The sequence below is a fragment of the Bombus fervidus genome, chromosome 13 (assembly GCF_041682495.2).
Source record: "Bombus fervidus isolate BK054 chromosome 13, iyBomFerv1, whole genome shotgun sequence".
NCBI classification, from domain to species: domain Eukaryota; kingdom Metazoa; phylum Arthropoda; class Insecta; order Hymenoptera; family Apidae; genus Bombus; species Bombus fervidus.
In genome coordinates, this window is record NC_091529.1 from 4,166,420 (window position 1) to 4,189,558 (window position 23,139).

The 23,139-nt window shown below is 43.3% G+C and overlaps 2 protein-coding genes across 7 annotated transcripts in view; one reads left to right on the plus strand and one right to left on the minus strand.

Annotated features, from left to right (window-relative positions):
• The window catches only part of Kdm3 (Lysine demethylase 3), a 224,312-nt gene that overhangs the window by 143,460 nt on the left and 57,713 nt on the right, over positions 1-23,139 (minus strand). For all 6 annotated transcript variants that reach the window (XM_072015430.1, XM_072015431.1, XM_072015432.1 and 3 more), the window contains one exon: positions 14,532-14,631. In XM_072015430.1, the coding sequence (XP_071871531.1) occupies positions 14,532-14,631 (100 nt within the window). The remainder of the gene's footprint in view (positions 1-14,531; positions 14,632-23,139) is intronic.
• LOC139993592 (uncharacterized) overlaps positions 1-23,139 on the plus strand; it is a 116,532-nt gene that overhangs the window by 5,034 nt on the left and 88,359 nt on the right. The window lies entirely within an intron of this gene.

Sequence of the window (23,139 nt, forward strand, 5' to 3'; positions counted from 1 at the left end):
AATATCGATCTTTTGTTCGTCGTACTCATTACGTTCTGTGGCGCGTCAAAAGCAAGCAAACAGAAAAGAAGAAAGAAAATAAAACTCGTTACATTTCTCCCTCGATTCATTTATTTATTTTTTTTTTTTTTTTTTTTTTTTATTCGACTTCTGCGGTCCAATAGCCTCGAACGTAAAAATTGATAAAAATCTTCGATCCGGATCCGTGGCTAGTTTTCATTCAAGATCGCATATTTTCGTCGTTCGTTCCGCTGTGTGTTCGTTGATAGTTCTTCTACGCGTATTTCCCTCGCATTTCACTTTTTCCCCCGTTTTCATTTTTCGTTCGAGTCCGGGCCGTGCGCGCGTTTCGGTACAATCTAAATCTCACGAAGCGGTATAAATGGAAAAGATATTTTTTTTTTCCCCCGATGGAGCTGTGATGGACGATCGGAAATGAAACGGGGCTTCCATGGAAACCGAATCGCAAAACGGAAACAGCCCGAATTGAAATAAAAATGAAACAAAAAAGAAAAAAAAGGAAAAGGACGGAAAAGAAGAAACTTAATTAACGAGGCTACTCCTATTCTCGAACCGTGTTATTCTCTCTTCAGCGACGCGAAAATACTTTCTTGTTCGAATGAAAATTATCGCAAAGGTGAACGAACGTTAAAAACGCTCGGCAAATGGAAAATAAAAGTGGAGTGCAGGTAGAGGGGTAAAAAAAAGAGAAGAAAAGAGGAAAAAGAGAGAAAAGGGAAAGGTAAAAGGAAAGAAAAACAAGCAGTAGTTTGATGCGAGTGCGAAAACGGTGGGCGTGCCTGGCTCGCATCGTCGCCCGGCAACGCGTGCATGCATAATGCACGCAAAAGCGTGCGCAGCTGCGAGACGCGCGTGCAGATGCATTTAGCCGGCCGACGATGCGCTCTTTAATGAGCTGCGATCGTGTGCTGCCCATGTTTCGCCTCCGATCACCGTTACCGCCACCGTTCTTCACCTTTATTAACCCTTATGTTGCTCGATTGTCCAGTTCTATTTCTCTATTAACCGTTTTTCACGTTGCTGTAAAAATATCGCCACTCCCTGCTCACTGTTCCGTCGATTTATATTTTTGAAATAAAAGCGGAAACTTCAAAATGTAAAATTTACAACGAATATCTTCGAACATTTACCGTAGAAAATTTTCACGAATAATCTTGTAATCGAGATGTAACGTAGATTACGAGGAAAACGATCGACTGATCGGAATTTCATGATGCTCTGAAATAACGATCCAAACGATAGAATGAAAGTTAGCAGGAAATGCTTGGACGAGTTACAGTTCGAAGCTAAAATGCCTCTCGGTCGCGAGATCAGGAATACGAGAGATTAAACTCACGCCAGTAGCAATTACTTTCGGCGCCACGGTGAAGCAAGATGTTTTACGAGGTCGGAGAACTCGCAGAGAGAAGGCTCGCAGACCGAACGAGACGAGTGGAGTCGTTAAACGACGAGAACGCGCAAAATTCTCCTACGATCCCGGTATTTTCCGCCTGTTCCTTTTCCACTGAGAATCCCGTTTCCCGGGAACGCGACCGCTGAATAGTCGATTGCTCGAGTCATCGGTGCGCGTACTCGTCTTTCTCAGCGTTTTCCCGAAATAGACGGACGCATTTCAAAGGAGTGGAATGCAACGAAACGTCGAGGAGAGATTTTGTAACTCAGTCTCCGTTTGACGAATGACCGGCGCTACTTTGAACCGAGAATAGCGAACCGAAATATTTCGAGTCCATTGAAACGTACGATTCTTCAACGAAACGGCAAGGATCTGACGCCTTTTTAACATTTTTTCGTAATTCTTGTCTAATCCTTACGTTCAGAACTAAAATATTCGTGTACCTCCATTTCCTACATCCCTTTCTTTGTTTCATTATTTTCACCAAACTACTCCATCCGCCGTTGTTGTTGCATCTTCCTCTATGATAGTAACAAGTTTGGTAATGAAGCAGAGATTCAAATGCGAAGGGAACAGAGTTAAACGAATAAGTAAACAGCAGCGACGTTCGCGGAGCAAAGCCTTTAACCCCGCTGTTTGAAACTTTAGCGGCAAAACAGTCGCTGTGATCGACGATTACCTTCATCGATAATTCCATCGATTTTCTTTACTTTCTGTTTCTTAGAGACAGCGGATTTAGCGTCTCGGGTGTCTCTAATTCACGTTTCCTCTCCTCGCTCTCTTAATAAACAGTTACACGCGAGAAAGATGCGTCGTCCGAAATGAGGGAGAAGTTTGGAAACCGAGAGCCAAATGGTCGTTGAAAGGCTTATATCAGTGACGGTTTGGCGAGTCCAATTACCAGACGCAGAGAGAGAAAAATCGGGCGCGCGTGCGTCCGCAGTTACGCCGATAAATCCGCGGCGAAATGTGACCATCTGTAAGAATAATGCGACGCGAGGGTCTCGCTTCGATATATCCGTCGGAGCAAGACCCGGATGTACGGGAATAGCGGGTCGCGCAAAATCCGCAGCGTGTCTGCGTGCGTGCGTGAGCGCAATAAAACCGGCACCGAGCAGGGGAAAAGTTGGCGGCCTGCCAGCCGGAACGAAGCTAATCTCACTTTCGGTTTTGTGCCGTGCACCAACCTATACCCTCGACACGCCATCGCTGTTCTTCTCTACCATCCATCGGCTATTGCCCACCTGTACAAATTGCAATTCGATCGCGCCCATCGATTTTTCCAATCGTCGATCCCGCGCCTTTTTCCTCTATCTAATCCTAGTTGGAATGTTTTAGTCGTCGGATCAAGGCCCAGAAGCAAACAGCAAAATAAAGTGTAAAATCTACGTGAACACGGACGTATTATTTAAGAAACGTAACCGCGATAAACGAAAGACGCGGTAGAAAGGTAGATGATCTCGCCAATTGAACATCGTAAAGAACACTCCGCATCGAGATATTCGATATTCGCGTTTCTCGATCTTCGACTTATAAAAATCTGCGGATAAAAAAGAAAACTTGGAGGAACTCCGAAGAATAAATACGTCTACGTTGGAAAATCAAGTTCGAACTCTTGGAAACTACGAATTACGAGAGTGAAGTTAACAATGCCTCGCAGCGATAAATGGTGTCTTGATTGAAACAGATCGACGGACGCGTCGGTCGGAACAGGGTGGGACCTGGTTGCATTCGAAGAAAGATTAGCGAGACTCGCAAATTGCGGTGGAAGGGAAATTAATGCGATTCCTGATCCGGTATTACGGCCGGATTAAACGACTCGCAATCACGCGACAGACACGAGAGCATGGCAAAAGTAAAAAGATGGAAGGAAGCGGTTTCTGTCTGTTGGAAGACCACCGTGTCTCGCGTCCGATGATCGTAGGACACGAAGGATGGAGAAATCGGTAGAGATCCCCGGTTGGGAACTCATCGATATCTGTCCATGCACCACCTGCTACCCGTCGCAGCCATCGTCAGATTGCACCTGCGTGCACCTCAACCCCTCTCGAACGCGCTCACAGACGGAAGGTGTGCACTGGAATTCGACGACGAACAGCTGCTCTCGGAGACCTTTGGCTTGTTCGACCGATTATGCAATCATCGGGGAAACCGAGGGAAACAGAGAGGAGCCGAGGGTCGACCTAGACGCCATTTAAATGGATATTTGCGTTCCAATGCGTTCAGGTCTTGTGGGACACAAACACGAGCTTTTAACTGCATTGCTAATTCTTTCGTTGGATAGAATGGAATATGGAACAGATGACTTGTTGCAGGTATTTAAAAAATAAATGGATACTCCATCGTTTTTACGTTAATTTGTAACATGTTGAATGTTCGATTTCGCTGCGTCGATTGTTCAAATATTTTCTTATTTTCCATACATACTTGCGTTATCGCATCGTATAATTTTCAAGCTGACGATTTTCCCTTTCATACGTGTACGATACGAATCGTTAAAAAGTCGAAATTTTACGCGTTAATTCACTAACTTGATTGAGTAATTGTTGCAATACAACGATATTTCACGTATAGGCGCAATACCCTTATACAGGCACCCACACAGGCATTTGAACAGGACACTTACACAGGTTATACTCGTTATTGTATAAAGAGTAGGGTTCAAAAGTATTTAAGGAATCACTACCTAAGTCTAGTCCGAGAGTAACTGGCCAACAATCAACAATCTCCATACGTTGTTAATTATATCACTCGCTTATATACATCAGGTTCTGTAGTTCTGTTTAATAAACATCACTGAATATTATTTCAACACAAACATTGTGTCTTCCAAAGATTATTAATCTTAACTTCAAGATTAAATTCTAAGAGTAATTTAGAGTAGTTTATATAAATCAAGTAGGAGCGAGATTCTTTCTTAGGACTTTATCGTCTTTATTTCTGCTGACATAGTAATCGATGCTACTTTTTACCGTGGGAAACTCGATGAATAGTTGTACGAAGAAACGGTTTTTCAAAAAAGCCAGTTTCGCGAAGCGTGTACTTTCTAAGCTTTGCACCGATCGATCTTTCGTGTGAAAGACAGATCGTTACGTCATTCGTCTTGCAAGTCGTAATGCCACTTAAAAAAGACAGAAAGATCAGGTTATCATCCTGTAGCTTTCCGCGACCAATCATCTTTCTTTCTCGTTTTCCTTTCCCTCTGGGAAGCTTATTAACGAGCCTGATATTTCTGCTTCGAGAAAACTGCAATCGCTTCGAGACTCGAGCTCCTTCCTTGGAAAACCTGATATCTCAAAGGGACGTTATTACTCGAGCGTAAAAACTCCAACGAAGAAAATCTCTATAAAGCTTGCTCGCGTTACGACTTCCACGACAATTTCTATTGCAATTACTGAAAAACCGATTATCAAAAGCTTGCTTGGTATTTTCGTGAATTTTTCAAAGATGCTGAGTCGCTGGTCTCGTAGATAGTCGACGTGATTGCGAGACAAGAAAGCTTCGCAAAGGGCGTGCAAGTGTTCGAGCTGCACATTCCAAGATCTTCGAACGATGACAGAAACTACTTCGACAAAGTTTGCCCCAAAGTTGTGCGAGACGTGCGAGGATCGAGCTCCGGTAACTACTCCCAAACACTTCACGTCTCTGAGGACTAACGTGCCCTCGGGATCGAGAAGTCGTAACCTGTGAAGCGCTCAGGGCGAAAATACTTTCTTCTCGTTCGTAAAATTTTCTCTTTTCCTCGAAACGAAACTTCGAATCGTTTTTTCAGGCACGTACGTGCGAACAACGATAGAACTCTAGACACTCTTGTACGGTAATTTATCAATTAATAAATACGCGTTCGTGTAAACCGAAATTACGTTCGATCGTAGTTCACAGATAGTCGAAATCCAACGCAGATTCTACGATACTAATATTAGTTCGATCGTGCAACAAGGACCGAATGTAAATAAAATAATTCAGCCGAATATCGTTGTCGGCAAATTCACTGGCCAAATCTCGAGTGTTAACGCTGATAAAAGGCAGGATAGTGACACGGTGCTGTGTGATAAGGGTTAAGAGAAGAAGCAGCGGGAAGAAGCTCATCGATTCAGGAGTGAAATGTGAACCAGCCTGAGCCTTATCCCCGGTTGGTTCTTACTGGAACGGTCTCAAGCCGTCGACGTCATCAATATTCGTAAGGCGAAGGTGCTCCCTGATCGTTGGCGATAAAATTCCCTGGCAGAAAAGCTCGACCAACCGAGTCAAAGAGGATAGAATACCCGAGGCTCTTTACGATCCCTTAAAAGCAGCGGTTTCAAAGACCAAGGAGATCTCGCGACGGCTCGTAAAATCAGGAAGATCGATGACCATCCGTGGAAAACTGCTTGCAACCGAACCAAAGGACCGGAAAGGCAATTAATCTCTGGATACATTTGGTAATCGATAAACTAGAAAGAACGTCAGACTCGCGATATTATTTAACGTAAAGAATAAAGAAGTACGTTATTGGTAGCACGGGGAACGAGAGGAAGGGAAAAGCGTTTGAGAGGAAGCAAAAACACGATATTTCACGCGACCTGTGAGTTCAAGGGAATTCCAGTTGCTGGTAGTACGTACGGGGTGGTGGAAGAGCAGAGTACGAGCGAGCAAACCAAAAGTTAGTTGGCAACAATAATTATCCGAGTTCTGCAACTAGTGGGTGAAACGAGCGAGTCAAGCTCAAACTGAAATGGATATAGCCTCCTAATTGCCTCGAGATCGCCATCCACCTGTGTACAAATTCGCAGCCACTGTGTGTTTATTGCCGTACTGGCATCCCCTGATAATTTTCTTGTTTCGAAAAGTTCGAGCGAAGACAACAATTGCAACAGTTTATTTATTTTATCTGCCACTTAACGGACTGGGATTCGATACGATTACGTAAAAGAAGTTTTTACGTTCAAATTAAGAAAATTGTCGATATTCCAAGTATAATAAACGATTAATTGGAATTCTAATTATCTACTCTCACGGTAGATTACCTACAATTATCGATAGATTTGATAGTTCGTAGATCTGCAAAGCAGATCAAAATTAAATCAAATGACTTGATTTCGATCAACTTCCTTTTCCATAGTTGGATACCAAGCGATTTACGATCTTTCATGTAATATTAGATCCTATCGATTTAGAATTTCCATTCACAAACTACGTGTCTCTGCTTTTATAAGCTTTTTCCAACGCACACGTTGTATTTCAAACTTCTTGTACATTTAATGGGACTTTATTCTCTAAATAAAATAAATAGGAAATTCCGCAATTTTTAGATGTTTTTCTCTTTTTCCAGATAAAACGCGAAAGGTATTTTTTCCCTCTTGCCCTATCTATTATTTCTCTTTTTCATCGTGCAAACAAATTAGATTTCATGTGGCGGGATATTCCAACGGAAGAGGGAACGTGCGGTACATACACGCAGCGACGTAAAAAATTTATCGCGTGTAGCATCGTGCACGCGCGGATTCCACAGGCGTGAAATTATCGGCAGAAACGCGCGCGGAGTCGAGCAGAAGAAATTTCTTCTGGTATAGCCGGTAATGAAATTTCCTCGGGGAACATTGCATCGGATGCGCGACATCCGCGGGAAAAAGAATTTCCGGCCGATCGATGAATTAATCTCGTGCGCGTCGTCGGGCGAAAAAAATGGTGGGAGACTGCGAATGGGACGTGTAAATAGCGCTGTGCGCATTCACCTTGCAAATCAATACTCGGCCGCATCATTAAATTCAGGCTTTTAATTTAACTGCCGCCGGATTGGTTGCTCGATGAAAATTACGGTTCGCGCCAACCAAACCTATCCAGATCAAATAAAACCTGTCCAGAATTGTTTATTGGTTGTTGCAATTCCGCTTCCTCGCTAACTTGCAGTTTCTAGCCATTGTGTTAACTGTTTTAACGATCGCAAGAAGAATTTCGATTTCCAGATAACTCGGGTGCTCTGACGATCGTGTTAACTGTTTTAAACGACCAAAGGAAGACATTACGTACTTCTATATAAATTAAACGAAGTAATTCAAGATATTAGATTAGGTTACAACATATGAAATTTCAGATCCTTTACCTAGATTGTATCAAAGTGTATGTTGCATGCCTGCAGTCTGATTTATATTGAAACGTCGATTTATGCTTCTTGCTTTCATTTATCTTTTGTCGAAAATAGCATTGCAAGGCCTGCAACGTTCTATTTGCAACAATGAATATTCATAAACTCCCAATGTGCTACAATGAATACACATGAAATTAGTCATTTGCCTTCATGACTCTAAACTTAGCAACGATTCACACTAGCCAAACTAGTCAAAGGTACGATCAGATCACAATCGAATGTAGAATTTTGCCAAGGCGTTCACACTAGACGATCAGAAACAATCAAATCTCGTCGCAGTCTCTTTCGTTTCTATTCGCACGAAGGAGAACCGATGTCGTTTTCCAAGCACACGTATAAAAATTCGTGTAACTGAAATCACGTAGTAGTTTGCTGTAATTTCGCACAAATTCAATTAAACGCTCCATGTTCCTTTTCGACAATTGAGCGATAAGGGATCTTGGTCGCTAGGAAACTCGATCGAACCGCCTACTGTGAATGCTCTCACTGGATTACGTGTCAGCGATTTTGCTGATTTGACGCGATCTGGGCGTATTGTGATCGCTAGTGTGAATCAAGCTTGGTGAATCCGCACAAATAACGCTAATACGTATATAGTTGTATTTAAAATTGAAAAATTGAGCAACTCGACTTCGAGAGAACGAGATGTTTTGAAAATAATTTTCGAAAGATTGCAAGGCTATAGATGAATGAACTTACTCCGATGAAAGATAAAGACACATCTATTCTGAGAAAGGAGATCGAGCATTCCATATGTCACGACCTAATACAACATAGCCAGGAAGGAGGTGTCATGCGCATGCGCGATGGATCGTCACACACGAACAACATGATCGACGATGGATGAGTCACCTAGTAGGTGACTGTGGATTCATTCAAAAGTCGTGGCTCGCCTCGCATACTGTGTGACGATGTGCGATCGGTGTCCATTCGGGTCAAGCGATGCAAAACCTCTCTCTCCCTTTCCCCTGCTGTTCCGTGGCTGTCCGTGGTGTTGCGCAACTGCGCATACGTGAACGCGTATGCCAACACAGCCGATATCGATCTCGAAATTATGCATTCGTCGAACGACGTTTCCTACGCGCAGCCTCGTCGCCCAGCGATTTTCCGCTTCGGAACGGTGAATTAAAACGCGAAAAACCGAACGATCCATTTTTTCCCCTCAATCACCGAACAAACGTTTTTTGTTCTTCTCTTTTTTCTTTTTCAATGCGAGATTTTATACGAGAATTCCTCGTGACAATTGAAACTTGTAATTTCTATTTTCCAGTAATTCGAAAGAACAAAAAAAGAAAAAGAGAAAGGAGAAAGAAACCGATTCGAAATCAATCAAAATCGAATCACTTTCAAATCATAAATTCATAGTCGACTAACGTGCGCAGTAATAAACTTTCGCGCTTTTCAATGCAAATCTTTCGAATATGAAATATCGAAATTGTTCTCTTATCGTTGGAAACTCTTCAATTATGGAACATAATTTATGTTTCATATTCTATTCGCTTTATCGTTGAACGAATAGGACACATTTGGGAATCCGGAGATGCATAGTCTGGTGGCTAATTAGGCTGGTTAGTATCGGGTCGGAAACGTGAGGTATTTCGACCAGACAGTGATACCAGCTTTTTCCAGGCCATTTACAGGCTACACGCCGTTCATTGGCCGCCAGATGCGGCCTTGTCGACATGTGGTTCGACTAGCTTGCAATTCGTGCATACGCCGCGCGCCTAATGTTAAATGCATATACTACGGGAATACGACAGACCGCCCACGTGCTGTTCAACGATACTTTAATCTGCCGTTTGCAGTGTGTTCTCGTTGCGACTGTACCTACATCGTTCTCCTAAACTTTGAAACGATTACTCCACCGGTCGACGAGTAATTGAAAATCGCCCCGCGATCGTCTTAACTCGTTCTCGTATATTATAATAGCTAGATTTTGAAATCAAGAGAAATGAAGGGTTGTGCAATCAGAACGATGAACAGCTCAGAGAAATCTGTCTGGCGGAAATATTTGAACATTTAACATGGAAAACTGTCAAGTGGAAATTTCGTGGTGAATTTTAAAATTAAAAGTTCGTAGTAAAATTGCAAAATATATATAATAAATCCATGTAATTTCCTATAATGAACATAATATAGTCATAAATGATATTTACGAGCGATGGAACACCTCTGCGAGCTTCCTCTATACGTCACAGTCTTTCATTAATCGGATTCTCTCGCTACTTTTGTATCGATAGAAGAAGGAAATCACCGATTCGAATATGTTTCACGATCTCGTAACCGTAGAGGGAGTCGTCTCTAACGAACACGTCTTTCGCTCGTTCGATTCTCAATAAATCTCGATTTACTATGTTCCCAGGAGTAGCCCACCTTTCTCACGGTTCGCTCTTTGAAGACTTATAGAGCGACGTTTCTTCTTCCTCGAGCGAGGACTGTCGGACGAGGGACTCGACTTTGAGAAGTTGGCAGACGACGAAAGAAAGAAGAAAAAACAAGTGTCGACGTCTTTGCAACCAGGATTGGTAAGCTGCCAAGCAAGTCGTACGTATTACAACCAGTAACCACTGCTATCAATCTCATTCTCGTACAATCTCCTCGCTCCATGTATATTTTTTACTAAACTTGCACCCGTCTTTTTTTTCTTTTTTTTTTTTTTTAGTGGAACTGCATTCACCGCATTTTGCGCAAACGATCGTCGATCAAACGAAAAGTATTTCCGTAACGAGCGAAATTAATTTCTGAACTTGTTAGAATCGTTGAGAATTCTGTGATTAATGTGTCACGGTATTTTTACTACGGAAGTTGCCTTTGTTATGCATGCGCTGTTGAAATATTAAATTCCTCGTGTTCGGTGTTCTGCTAATTAGGAGGAAGAAACTATGAATTATTTTTTAATTATCGGTAATGTGGGAACAGGAATTTTTGACGATTGTTTCTATCGAGTAACTGAGTTTCAAGTGTCAGAGATACGTGAATCGACCGAGCAACTTGAGACTGGCACGACTATCCAAAGTTTCGAGACTGTATACAGACTATGCGGAGTTTACTCGAATACAGTGAAAGAGATTGTGAAATAGGAAATGCCTGGAATTTAGAATAGTACAGTCTTTAAATTATATTCCATCGCGTTGTATCGTACTTTTACCATCTCAACATACATAATGTTTTTTATCCTGATAGTGCAACTTTCACAGATAAAATTTTCGACACACGTTTCGCTAATTAACGCATGATATTTTCACGTAGAGTGTATCTACTCTTCTTTCGTCCATTTTCTTTTGAGTTTCTCTTCTAAAATATTTACGCGACGTGGATTTTCCTCGGGCCGAAATAGAGAAGAATTCCATTCCACCCCCGGTTTTTGCTCGCTATTACTACGAAGTATCATCGCCCGATGCAGAGAGAGAGAGAGAGAGAGAGAGAGAGAAAGAGAGAGAGCTGACAGTGTCTCGTAGTTGTATTTTCAGCAACGTGTCATCCGGTTCGCGTTTTATGCGATGCGTTTATTTTCGGAGGGAGGCGGAGGGAGAAAAAGGGGAGAAAAGAGAAGTTGGTCGAGACGAAGCGAGGAATTACAGCGACGCAGACCCCACTTCAAAGGAGCCCTCGTTACTTTATTAGCGCGTGCCTCTACCTCGTACCTCGCAGAAAGAAAGATCGTGGCTTTGAATCTTTGCTCGTGAAACACTGGATAAGTTCCCAGAACGATCGCATAAATTTCTTTGCTTTCCACGCGGCGGCAGAATCGAAACCGATGCTCCGGATCTTCCTTCGGACGTTTTCTATTTCTCTAGAACACCGAGAATTATCGTTCTCCGTGTAGTTTTCTCTTTTCTCCCTCGGAGAATACGTAATCGCGAGCTTTCGATCGATCGCGAACGCCTCTAAACGTCCAATGATTCACGAAATTATTTTTAGAAACGTATTATGCATCTTATACGAAACTTCTCGAAATTTAGTTAGCACGAGACACGATTATCGTACGTTGGTATAATTTTATATAGACACACGTCTGTGTCGGAATATATTTAATAAAAAATTAGAATACAGCAGGAATAGCCATCTCAAATATATAATTAGCTCTAAAGCTGATCTCGCCAAATTTTCTAATTAAACGTTCACGTATCTTAATGATTTTGAGATGTATGAGCGATTGCATACATTTTCAGACCCGTTTCGTGTAACACACATAATATATCCATAAAAAGTTTCTACGAGTGTTCGAATACTTTCGTGACCCACTCTACGTAATCTCCAACTTTCGATCGAACACAGATTGTACGTTCGATAGAACGCACGTGTGTAATATATTTCCATTGTCGTGCTATTAATCTTTCTCCGTGGAGAAATTGAAAAATCACGGGGAATCCCACAGAACGGGATTGTGGAACACGCGACCAACTTTTCGTATCGATGTTTTACGCTTTCGAGAGGTTTGCAGGCGATCTTGCGCACGGCCAAGTATACATACTCTAGACTCTAGGTCTAGACTCTAGGCTCTAGAGACTCGAGTGGACATGCAGGAAACGAGAAATAGAGAAGCAATCGCGACGGCTATATCTGTCCGATGACGTAAGGGGACTTTTGCGATGCACTCGCTTCTCTTTCGACTTCCTGCTGCCTGTGCAGAGAAAAGAAAAGAAGAGTGATGCACTCACGATTTCTAACTCGACGACAGCTATCCACTTCCCTCTGATCAACACGAAATCGGAAAACGTGTTCTGTTAACGACATAACAAATGCTGATGGCATACCATTGTTAATTACTAGCGTATGAATATTTATTACTAATTTCTGTTGCGAATCTATCACTTAAAAAAGAAATTCCAAGCTATTGAAGCTACGAGAAGAATTATAATTTCTTGATGGAAATAGCGAATTAGCGAAAGTCACGCTCGATATCGTTGATATAACGCGTATCTTTTATATTTTTAGCAAAGAAACTTAACGATTAGCGCAGAATAGCAGCGAATTAATCGACTAGGATAAAACCGATTGCCGAATCGCCTCGAGTGGCCAATTGTCGATATGATTCTAGCGTGGAATAATTGGCGAATTAATGAAATAATTTTGTCAATTAAGGAACTATCGGACGAGAACGAATTTGGAAACAAAATTTGCGAATGGCAGGCTTGCCAAAGCATGCCAAGAATAGTTTCTCTCTGTCGAATCACGCGGTCTTTCGTTAATATCCTAGAGTAAATGCCATTGTGGAGAACCAACTGTCGCCGATGAATATACCGGTTCCGTAATTGAAGCGCAATGCAACGTAGAAAATCGGATTATAGTTGAAATTTCTCTCCGCGAATGTGACTTGCTGGCTAAAATTTGACATTTCCAATACGGGGCAGCGTCTCAATTATTCAGGCGTTCGCCGAACGACCGAGAATTCGAAAGTAAATACTCCGGTATTTAAGCATAAATCGAGTTTAATTCATTGGGAACGTCTAAAATTAGTCAGATATTTAGAAATTGAAATGATTCGATGCGTGATTGGATTTCTTCGGGCAGATAAAATTAATTTGCCAGAGTCAAAATATACGGGCAACCAGATTGATTTCAACTCTATTTCCTGTCAATTTCTCGGTTTCATTTCAATAATTACCCGATTGATGTCCCATTCTCATCCAATTTTATTTAAAAAATCATTCAAATCTTGAAAGAAGCTACGCTATCGAAAATTTCTACGAGAAATTACGATCGTCGTTATATCGTTGCAACCAATCCGATAGCTCTGACGTTGAGTGTTCGTTTTCGGACAAAGCTTGAAAATCCCGCAGTTCCATCAACATCAGCACCCTCTTTCGCTTCAGAGTCAGCACTTCCTTCCTGCGTGAAATCCCTCGTACGAGCTACGATTCTTTCCATCTCCCCTCGCCCCTTAAAACCAGAAGAGATTCAACCAGACCAGGCAACGAGTCTTTTGTTTGTGGACCGGTTCTTCTTGGTTCTTCGAATCATTTATTCCCCTTGGCGCGCCTCCCTGCCTACCCAGATATCTTTTCCATCCTTCCCACCCAAGCTTTCTTTTTTACCCCTCTTCTTCCGCTCCGCCCTTAACTTCTTCTTTCCCTTTCACAGCCTGCTCTTTTTCTATACCCTGTCCTCTACAGCGCAGTCTCTGCCCCTAGAGAGACGATGCACTTTAAGGCGGCCCTAATTCCACATGGGCTGCCCCCTCTCTCTCTCTCTTTTTCTCCTTTTCTCACACTGGTTTAATCAATGAGCCCAATGCTCGATCCTATCGTCGGAAACCTTCTTGTCCGACCTTTGAGTGGCTCGCTCGATCGTGCCCTATTAGGTACGACCCTATCCGACCCCTCCCTTCATCAACCGTAGGATAGATATAGCCCACGCGTTAGAACGAGGTTTTGCTCTATTATTCTTTCCTCGTACTGATTGTTCGCAGATGAAATATTTGCCTTTTCTCCGGTCGCCAAAGCTGAGTTATTGCGTGGTATATCACGTTGGAATTTTTATGTGGCGACTCGAGTCCAACGGGGAAGTTAGACTCTTTCTTAATATAAATATGAAAGGGTTGACAGCTTGGGCGATAGTATAAAAAAGTCTTGCAAATTGTAACTAATTTGAAGCGCCTTGCACCGAATTCGCTATACAGTAAAATCTCCGTATTCGCGATTTTTATCTACCCTAAGTTCAGAATTAGTTTCACTGATTTAAGCCGTGGTTCTGAAAGATTGAATGGCAAGTTTCCAATCGAGAATTCTCAATCCTGAAAATTATATGAGCGCTGCAGAAAAACCAGCAAATGATCCTTCTAACGAGAAACTATTTTATCATTGGATATTTTCATCAGTATCTAATTGTTTGACCGATCGATGAATTAAATTCTGCCGTAGATATATAAGCTACGTGATCTATGTTCGCGAATATAGAAATTTCACTGTACTTGTAACAATTAACGCAGATGCAGATGGATAATTAGAGTTACACCTGCGTATACGACAATGTAATTAATGTTCTTACCTTTTTCCAGATGCTGCGAGATTGGGCTCTGTATCCTAGGAGTAGTTTGCAGTTGCGTGGCGTTTCCCGGACGTCCTCGGGGTCTTCTTCCAGGTCGCGGCTGAAATACAAGCGAAATAGATTTACTTTTGCCAGGCAGTTTCTAAAATAACGCTAAAAACGAAAGTACGGTTCGAGAACACTTGACTTCTTTATTACGTCTGTATTTCCCTACGGATGTATGATAGTAACGTCAGTCTGGCCCCTTTGTTGTCACTCGTAAAGTCACGCGACGGCACTCGAAGGCTAACTTGGACAGGGTTGCGAATAAACGGGGTGCAGGCGGTCCGCGTCTTTGTTCAACTGGCGCATTTATTACCGTAGATAAACGCGACAGCGTGGACGGCACTAGAGATAAACGCCGCCACGCCGTTCCGTATACTGGGTGATCCGGGTAGAATGCAAATAGGTGCACAGTGTTAATTTTATTATTAAAACACCATAGATTTTTACGCGTTTACGGGAAATTTACAGATGCACAGTATTATAAAATAGTTCAAATAAATATTCAAAGTGCAATACTTATTACTTATTATAAATTATAACAAATATTATTTAATCTGTGTATTAATAAAATATTATTTAGTCTGTCTGTGTTCACGAAAATACGAACTCGCATAAACACACGCAGACTAATTTTCGTCGAACAAACGTGAATATTCATAGAAGAAATTTTGAAAGAAATTTTGTTCGGGGCACCCTGTACAGCACCGAAATATCAAACTACTCGAAAGTCATTGTAATTATTTCAAATAAAATCTCGACGCTCGAGTAGCATGAACTTTGGTATTATTTTCGCCGAACAATGGTAAAGATTCGAGAATTTATAGAAGTCTCGTTTGTTTGGGTCACGCTATACAATGGCGGTGTAAAGGGGCCACCGGGTACGCTGCGCGAGGAAGGAAACACGAAAGAAGGCGAGACGTAGGCGAATTTACGAGCGTGGAAAGGATACGCGGCTGGATTATCGGTCGGTGAATATTCTTGAGGAACAAGCTGCAAGAGTGGTGGAGACGCCTCGAGAGAAATTAAAAGCCAGTATCGGTCATGAATATACGAAAAGGTGATGGGGAATTGCCTCCGAAGAGATACTCCCGATAACACTCTCTGAACAGCGAATAAACTAAGCAGAGTTTCCAACGACGTGCATTCTGTCGGATTTCATCGGAAGTTATCCATCGATCTGATACGAGTTTAAGCGTTCGAAGAGCATTCGTAGTTCCGCTAAATTCACCAGTTTCCAAATTTTACGATTATTCGACGATCTCGCTAACATCGATTATGCTATTTCACAATTTCGAGTAAAACGTAAATCTAAATATGCAACGTGTTCGAACACTTTTACGACCAACTGTATATTTCAGCAATATGGTCGCAAACACACGGCAAACGGATAACAAAATATTCGCGAGTACTAGAAAGGACATGCCTTATAATCCTTTTTTCTCGTGCAACTCGGTCCCTCTGGTTGAAAAAGTGAGGGGACAGGTTGCGACCTCCTCTAGTCTGAGTGCCAGAAAAGAAGACTCCAGCCTGTTTTATTGTGAATCGAGGTTAAAGTCTCTGGCACGGGACCAGGCATTTCACCTAGGCCGTCGCATTCCGCCGGATGCACATGGCCACGCACATTATGTGGCCCTTATGTAGTCTCGTGTGTATGTATGTACCTTCCTCACATACCGACCGCTTCCCCTTATGTAGCCTCGGCCGGCTGATCTACAACTCGTGTACACACAGGCAAGCATTAAAAGGGGAGGCGGTCGTCTACACGGGGGAAGCTCATGAAATAAATAGTTTGCGCCGTCGCTCCGGGCTTTGTGTCGCTGTTGCTGCGCCAGTGGCGTAGCTTCGGCTTCCTTCGATATCCGCACCAGGAATGCGGAATAAGTGGGCCGACCGAGGAATCTCGCACGACCGAATTATTAATGTTTCGTCGCGGCGAGACTCGTTAGAAATACGCCGACCGAAGATCGTATCGACTCGCTCGTTACTCGCACGCGAGCAACCTAATCGATTTCACCGACGAATATCCATAAGAGCCTGTATCACTGGCTTAGGAGCATGATTTATACGTAGCCTTTAGCATGGGACGCTCGAGTGTTTAATTACGATTTACCTCTTATCACGATGATAGTGAAAATACAAGTAACCGTATTCTGATAGCAGCGAATAAGCAAAATTTCCTTCCGATAAATAAATTTCCATGATGCGTAGAAGCTTCGCGCTGAAATTTCTCGTAAAAGCGATCGTCTACAAAATTTAAAAGACGCTGAAGAGCGTTCGTGGACACGTTTAGATATCCGATAACGATAAACGTATGGCAGGGGCATCGCGCAATTACTGTAACAGGGTCATGTAGTGGTCGAAGGATATGCAGTCTGGGCAGAGCGTTACGGTCGCCTCACGGATGATCCCATAATGCCATTAACGCACCGAGCAACCTCCGCTGTTGCTAGTGATATCGTTGCCGCAGGCGGATATAGGCGGATAGCACCTTTTTCCGGCATATGCTAATCTAATTAATGGCGACACGGAAAGTCGAAGCTGTGTGTGCGACGATCGGACGTACGTATGTGTGCGTATGCACGGGAACAGTCTGGCGCTGCTTAAGTGGTTACCTATGTAACTGGAAAAGATCAGCGCGCAAATATGCATTGGCGTAGCCAGCCGAGAATATCGACCCAACTAACGAATAGTACGGACCAGCTTCGATAACGTCAGAGTTCAATTTGCGAGAAAAGGCTTTTACGATCTATCGAACATCTTTCATTTTGTTCTGAATCTCTTCTTCTACGAAAACTCAAACTCGAAAAACTATGCAACGTTCGTATTTCAGTTTTATATCGTTTCACGATACATCAAGGCTATAGCCAAACTTTTGATCGATAACGTATGCAGACACGAAGGGTGGCGCGATAAAGCTAGCCAGCTCGCTTGTTTACCGATTTTTACCGCCTACTATCGTGACCAACCGGTTCTCTGGATACCGGTTGCTCTTTCCTGCCTGTAAACTGGTCCACCCATGCTGTCCACCCCCCTTCGTTCGCAGTATATTCGCCATTTTATCCTATCCAGAAATCTCGATCAATTTCCTCGCTTCGTTTTATCTTTTTCTCGCACTTCTCTTCGTTGCCCTTGCGCACGATTCACCAAAAATGTGTTCTCTTACGTCTATATATTTCGCCTTTCTACGAGAAAACTGGCCAGTTCATTGGAAGGTACCAAAGACATGGAACCAATCTAAAACGGTGATAGATACGGAATATGAAAGACAGTCGCCATTGAAGAAAGCATTATGCGATCGTGAACGAATTCACGTAACAGGGCGTATCATTTACGCGACTTTGACATGCGACAGCAACCGCTGTAAGAGAGATACGGTCGACGTGACTCGTTTTATCTATGCGCATACTTGACTCACATACAAGTCAAGTATCTCGGCGAGGTATTGACAGTCAGGAGGGATCCGTCTGTTCGATTCGCGTACCTTGACGCGTGATAAGTGACAACGACTGATAACAGCCGCGTATTCACGCCCATTAGCACACCGCTATCCGAGCCTTGCTCGATTGGATCGTTGAGAATTTTGGTTCGCTCAAAGTTTCCAGACGAACGAGCAACGTGCGAATATCTGCTCGCTAATTCCTCGGATATTTCCCCTCTGCTTCGATCTATTCGTTCAGCCATTTAGTCGATCGATTGACCTCTGACTTGGCGGATAGTCTAACTTCTCATAAATTTACCCTCAGAGACAAATTTTGCGCTTATGAATAATTGTCGGGCAGCCGATGTCTGAAAGAGGAATCTGGGAATACGACTATCAGATATGCAATAGCGGCCGATTAAATATGACTGAACGTTGCTATTCGTAGCGAAGCGGAGTGATTTCGAGAGACGACAAAACAGGAGTCATCTTCGATTCGCGCGTTAGAAACGATTATTAATTCAGAATTTCTCGTTGAAATAATAATAAGTAGATAGTTACACGCTACCTACCGATGAAAGAGTAATCCTTTTGCCTTTTTGAAAGATTGCGCTCACAACTAAATCTTGAACGAATCTATTGATAAATAGTTTACACCTCTGTTGCTCCTTTTGATAAGAATCTATAAGCAACTTACACGACGACTATGAAAGAAAAATATGGATAAGTGATACTTTTGTGTTTACAGGAAAGCAATATTCAACCTTAAAATACCGACGATCGATTCTACTGAAACAAAATTCCCTTCCTATTTGATCTTCAGGTTAAACATATTTCACTGAATATTTCAAAAATATCGATCGTCGTAATATCCAAGTTAGAGCCACGTTGTATTTCTTTTTACAAAACATGGTGGGTTGATTATCTATTTTTAAGATATTTAAAATTGCAATTTTAAATCTAGAAGCTTGTTTACCCACCGTTGGCCCAGGACTCTTGAAAAATACGAGCTGAACAGTATAAAAAACACACATAGAAAAAAAAAAAGAGAAAAAGAATGAGAAGAGGAGAGAAGAAAAAAGCTAATTCAGCAAGTGCTGGCGAAAAAGTTACGTTTCACGGCAGTTCTTTGAAAAGTGGTAGCGCGGTTAAATCGAGCCACCCTGTATACGCATTCATGCATAGTACACGCGTTCCCGTCGTTCGCAAAGAGTCGCAGACGCGTTTATGTAGACATTCGTACATATGTACGAGTATCTACGTATGCGCGCGGCGCTCGTCTCTCGGCACATGGCCGATGTTCTATATATAAGCGCGTTTCTATGTAAGCGGTGTGTGTAACGCCAACGGACCGGCAGATATTCCGATCGATCGTACCGGGTTATCTGACTGCCAACGAGAATTCATTTTCCCTTCCATTCGTCTCTCTTTCTCTCCAAGCTCGCTCGTCCACCCATACACCCACCCTTTTCCCTCCTGCCACCGTCTCTTGCTTTTCTTCCTTCTCTTGCCGTATCCACGCTTCTCTTTGCTCGCTCTGTTTCACTCTCTTTTCTACACGCGTACACCATCGCTCAAAAGTTTCTACACGCGTGAATAAGGGAAAGGGCTCTCGAATTTTTCCCTCAGATCGATCCTATTTCGCTTTGTATATCTCCTTTCAATTAGAGCCTCTTTGTCGCCGAATCTCTTTCGTGTTAGGTTTGTGGTTAGGACGCTTTGATTAGGACTTTTATGTAGGTACATGTGTGTCATATCGAACATTTTCTCATTCGTTTCACCAACTACTATCCGTTTTATATCTTTGGACCCGTTCTGTTAATTCATTTTCATAACCTATAATGCTGCACGTTAACGAATAATTTAATAGTACTTGTCCGTGTATTATAAAATTTTGTGATTTTTAATAGCGCAGTGCACTCCGAAGTTGGCGCTGTAAACATAACCTAAAAGAATTCGCGTCGTACCCAATGGACGTGTTAATTCAACCTGATAAAAGATAACCTCACTTTGAATAATTATCGTAAATTGAGCTTGCTCGGGCTTGCAAAAGGATTAGTCAACAAGCATCTGCGCAATTTTGTTCGAATCGATGCTAAAGCGTCGTTCTTGAACGATATCGGTTTCCATGAGTTTTACCAGCTTATAAGTTCGCATACATTATCCAAAGGCATGCTAAGTGTCTGCCGTGTCTCAAGTACACAGTCGACAGAATTTCAAAGTCGTTCCTTTCGAAAGTTACGAGAAAAGCGTCTATACTTTCTTCTAAGGGTATTTTCTTGCCATATAAACGAAAGGAAGTTTCGATAGCTAACGAACTTTTGCTCTCTCCTGGTTGCGCTTTGCGTTCTGTCACTTACCGGACACGTTAATCATGTTACGCGTGTACGCGCAAATAAAAGAAGGGCTGGCGGAAAAAACGTAGGAGGAATAATCAAATTCGCCGAGAGTCAAGAGTCTTTGTTCTTTCTCGCGTATATTTTCGGTGCTTTCTGAAAAATTGAACCGTCCGCGTCGTTGTTTATCCTCCTAAATTTAATGGCGTTAAAACAAATAGATACAGATACAAATAGATCAAAATTCAAAGCGAGTGAGGTCGGGCGCGATTTAACGAGAGCAGCAGTTTCCGGGGAATTCGAGGCATAAAGCTGTAAATTCGAACTAGTGACCATCTACACTCTGCTTTGAAGGAAACGCACGAGCGTCAAATTATGAATTTACGTTGTTTAATATCCGCGACGTGTATGGAATCGAACGCTGTAAACTACCTTTTAATATTCCTGATACAACGAAGTGAATATTATCGCGACGAAACTCGATTTATAGTTATGGTAAACGTACTATAACGCGTACAGCTATAATGAAAATTTCGAAGATGAAAAATGGAAGGTTTGCGTGAAACGCTTCGAGTGTCGGGCTAACACGTATAATGCTGTAGAATCACTGAATCACGTTCTATTTTCTTCGCGGGTTGATAAGGAAATCGTATTAACTCCGCCATTAAAGGCGGAGGTGGCAATCAGAGTGGATCTTTAGCGATGGAACACTTACGTCTCGTGGCGCTGGAGCCGTGGAATTGAAACCAGTTCGAGCCGGTCACCGTGCTGCACGTTTATCCATGAAAAATGGCCGTCCGTTGCGTTTGACTTTCACTTTACTTGACACAGCACACAATCATTCATCGAGCGCCGGGGTTAGAATTAAAAATCGCGCGTTACGCGCCACGAGAAACCGATATACATGTATCGTATACGTGCATATACATATACATATATATCTATATACATATATATGTATATATACACCACCGGCTGTATCACGATTCTAAACGTTAAAATCCTGCACGCTCAAAATGCGACGTGTATCTTCACTGTGACAATAATTCCCTCGGTTCACTCGGCCTTCGAAGCGGGGACCTGTCGACATCGATCGAATCGATTCTGGTTACGAGCCTCACATATCGATAGGATCTCTCGATCCGTTTGGCTGCGATGCGACGACACTGTGATACTTCACGAGAGAGGATCGAAATATTCTCGAAATATTTGACGATTCCGCGCGACGCGTTTAGCTCTGGGATGCTCGGAAGATCGAGCTCGAAATAATTGGTAAATTCCGTTTAAAACGTTCGGACGGCGTATCGTAGTCGGTTAGAAACGCGGCGGCATCGTTAGGGAGCACTGCGTCTGGGAATGTTGCCAATTCGAGGCGCATTTCACTCGCAACTCGCATCTATCGCGTAAATCACAATTTCTTTCACGCGCGTCTTCGCGAACGGATTTATCGCGATTCGAAAGCACATATACATTACACACCACCGTTTTCGAACACGAGCCGAATAACTTTGAATTCCAGAGAATAACGTGAGAGCATCCGCGTCAAATATGGCTGGTTCTTGTCTCGTAGACGCGCTTCAAACAACACAACTGTGTCAAACTCGACAGAAGGCGAGCGGCCGGCAGTCAGGCTAAACCGGGATGCTCGAACAAAATCCTCGTCTCCGATAAACTTCAGCCCCCGCCCATCATTCGTCCAACGAACCGAGAGCCGGTGGAATTTTCAGCCGACTCTAGACACGACGTTCGCGTGCCAAGGACGCGTAGCAAACTTCACGGCAAGGCGATCGCGAATCGCGACACCGCGTCAATCGTTGATCTTCTTTCCGAACCAGAGGGCTCCGACGGTCTTTCGCAGTATCACCTCTCTCTTCCTTTCCTCCCTTTCTCTCTCTCTCTCCCTCTCTATCTATCTCTATCTAATTATCAATCTATTTCTGGATGTAACTCTCTCGATCGGTTTTCTCCTATGGTTTATTGCGCACTCTCCTCGTGTTTCCGAATCAGAGATTAACAAACACTTCCTATTTCCGGCTGGATCATAGTCGGGAACCAGGGAAAAAGCACGGAACCAACGGATAAAGCGCCGGCACGAAAGCGTCACTACCCGTACGCGCCGATACGACACGACGGCAATAATAGAAAATCTTTGGGGTGGGATAAGCCGCGAGGGTGGGGGCACGTTCACCCTCGAGACGACGACGGCAAGTCGACAAGTGTAGAGACAAAAGCGCGCAGACGATCAGACACGAACTGCGATACGCGCGGCCCGCAGTGCTGCCGTCTACTGGTGCTCCGCGAGCTTCGTGGAATCCTCTCTCCCCCACTACGCGTTTCTGCCCACGGCTCCGACACCCGCTCCCGCTCTCTGTCTCCGCTCCCGGCCTACGACACACCGACGCCCGATCACCCGATCCGCCGCCACTCCCTCCTCGCGTTCCCGTGCTTTCCTTGCCGGACCACCTTTCCCCTCTTTCCCCTCTTTACCGTTTCACTCTCCCGGTCCAACCTTCCGATCCTACTACCTCCTCCCTCGCCGCCCTTCTCTCCCTTATCCGTTCCATCCCGTTCCGTTCCATTCCGTTCCGTTGCTACGACCCCCATCTCGAGACCCTAGGCAACGAGCAGCCGCCTTCGAAAACCGGGAGCGTCACGCGACCGACGATAATATTGCGAACGTGGCTCGTTGATGCATACCCGATAAACTCTCAGCCTTTTCCTCTTCCTCTTTTCTCGGTCTCCTATCTTCTATTATAGCTTTCTCTTTCCACCAGCCCAGTTTCAGCCTCCTAAGTAACCAAGTACAGTC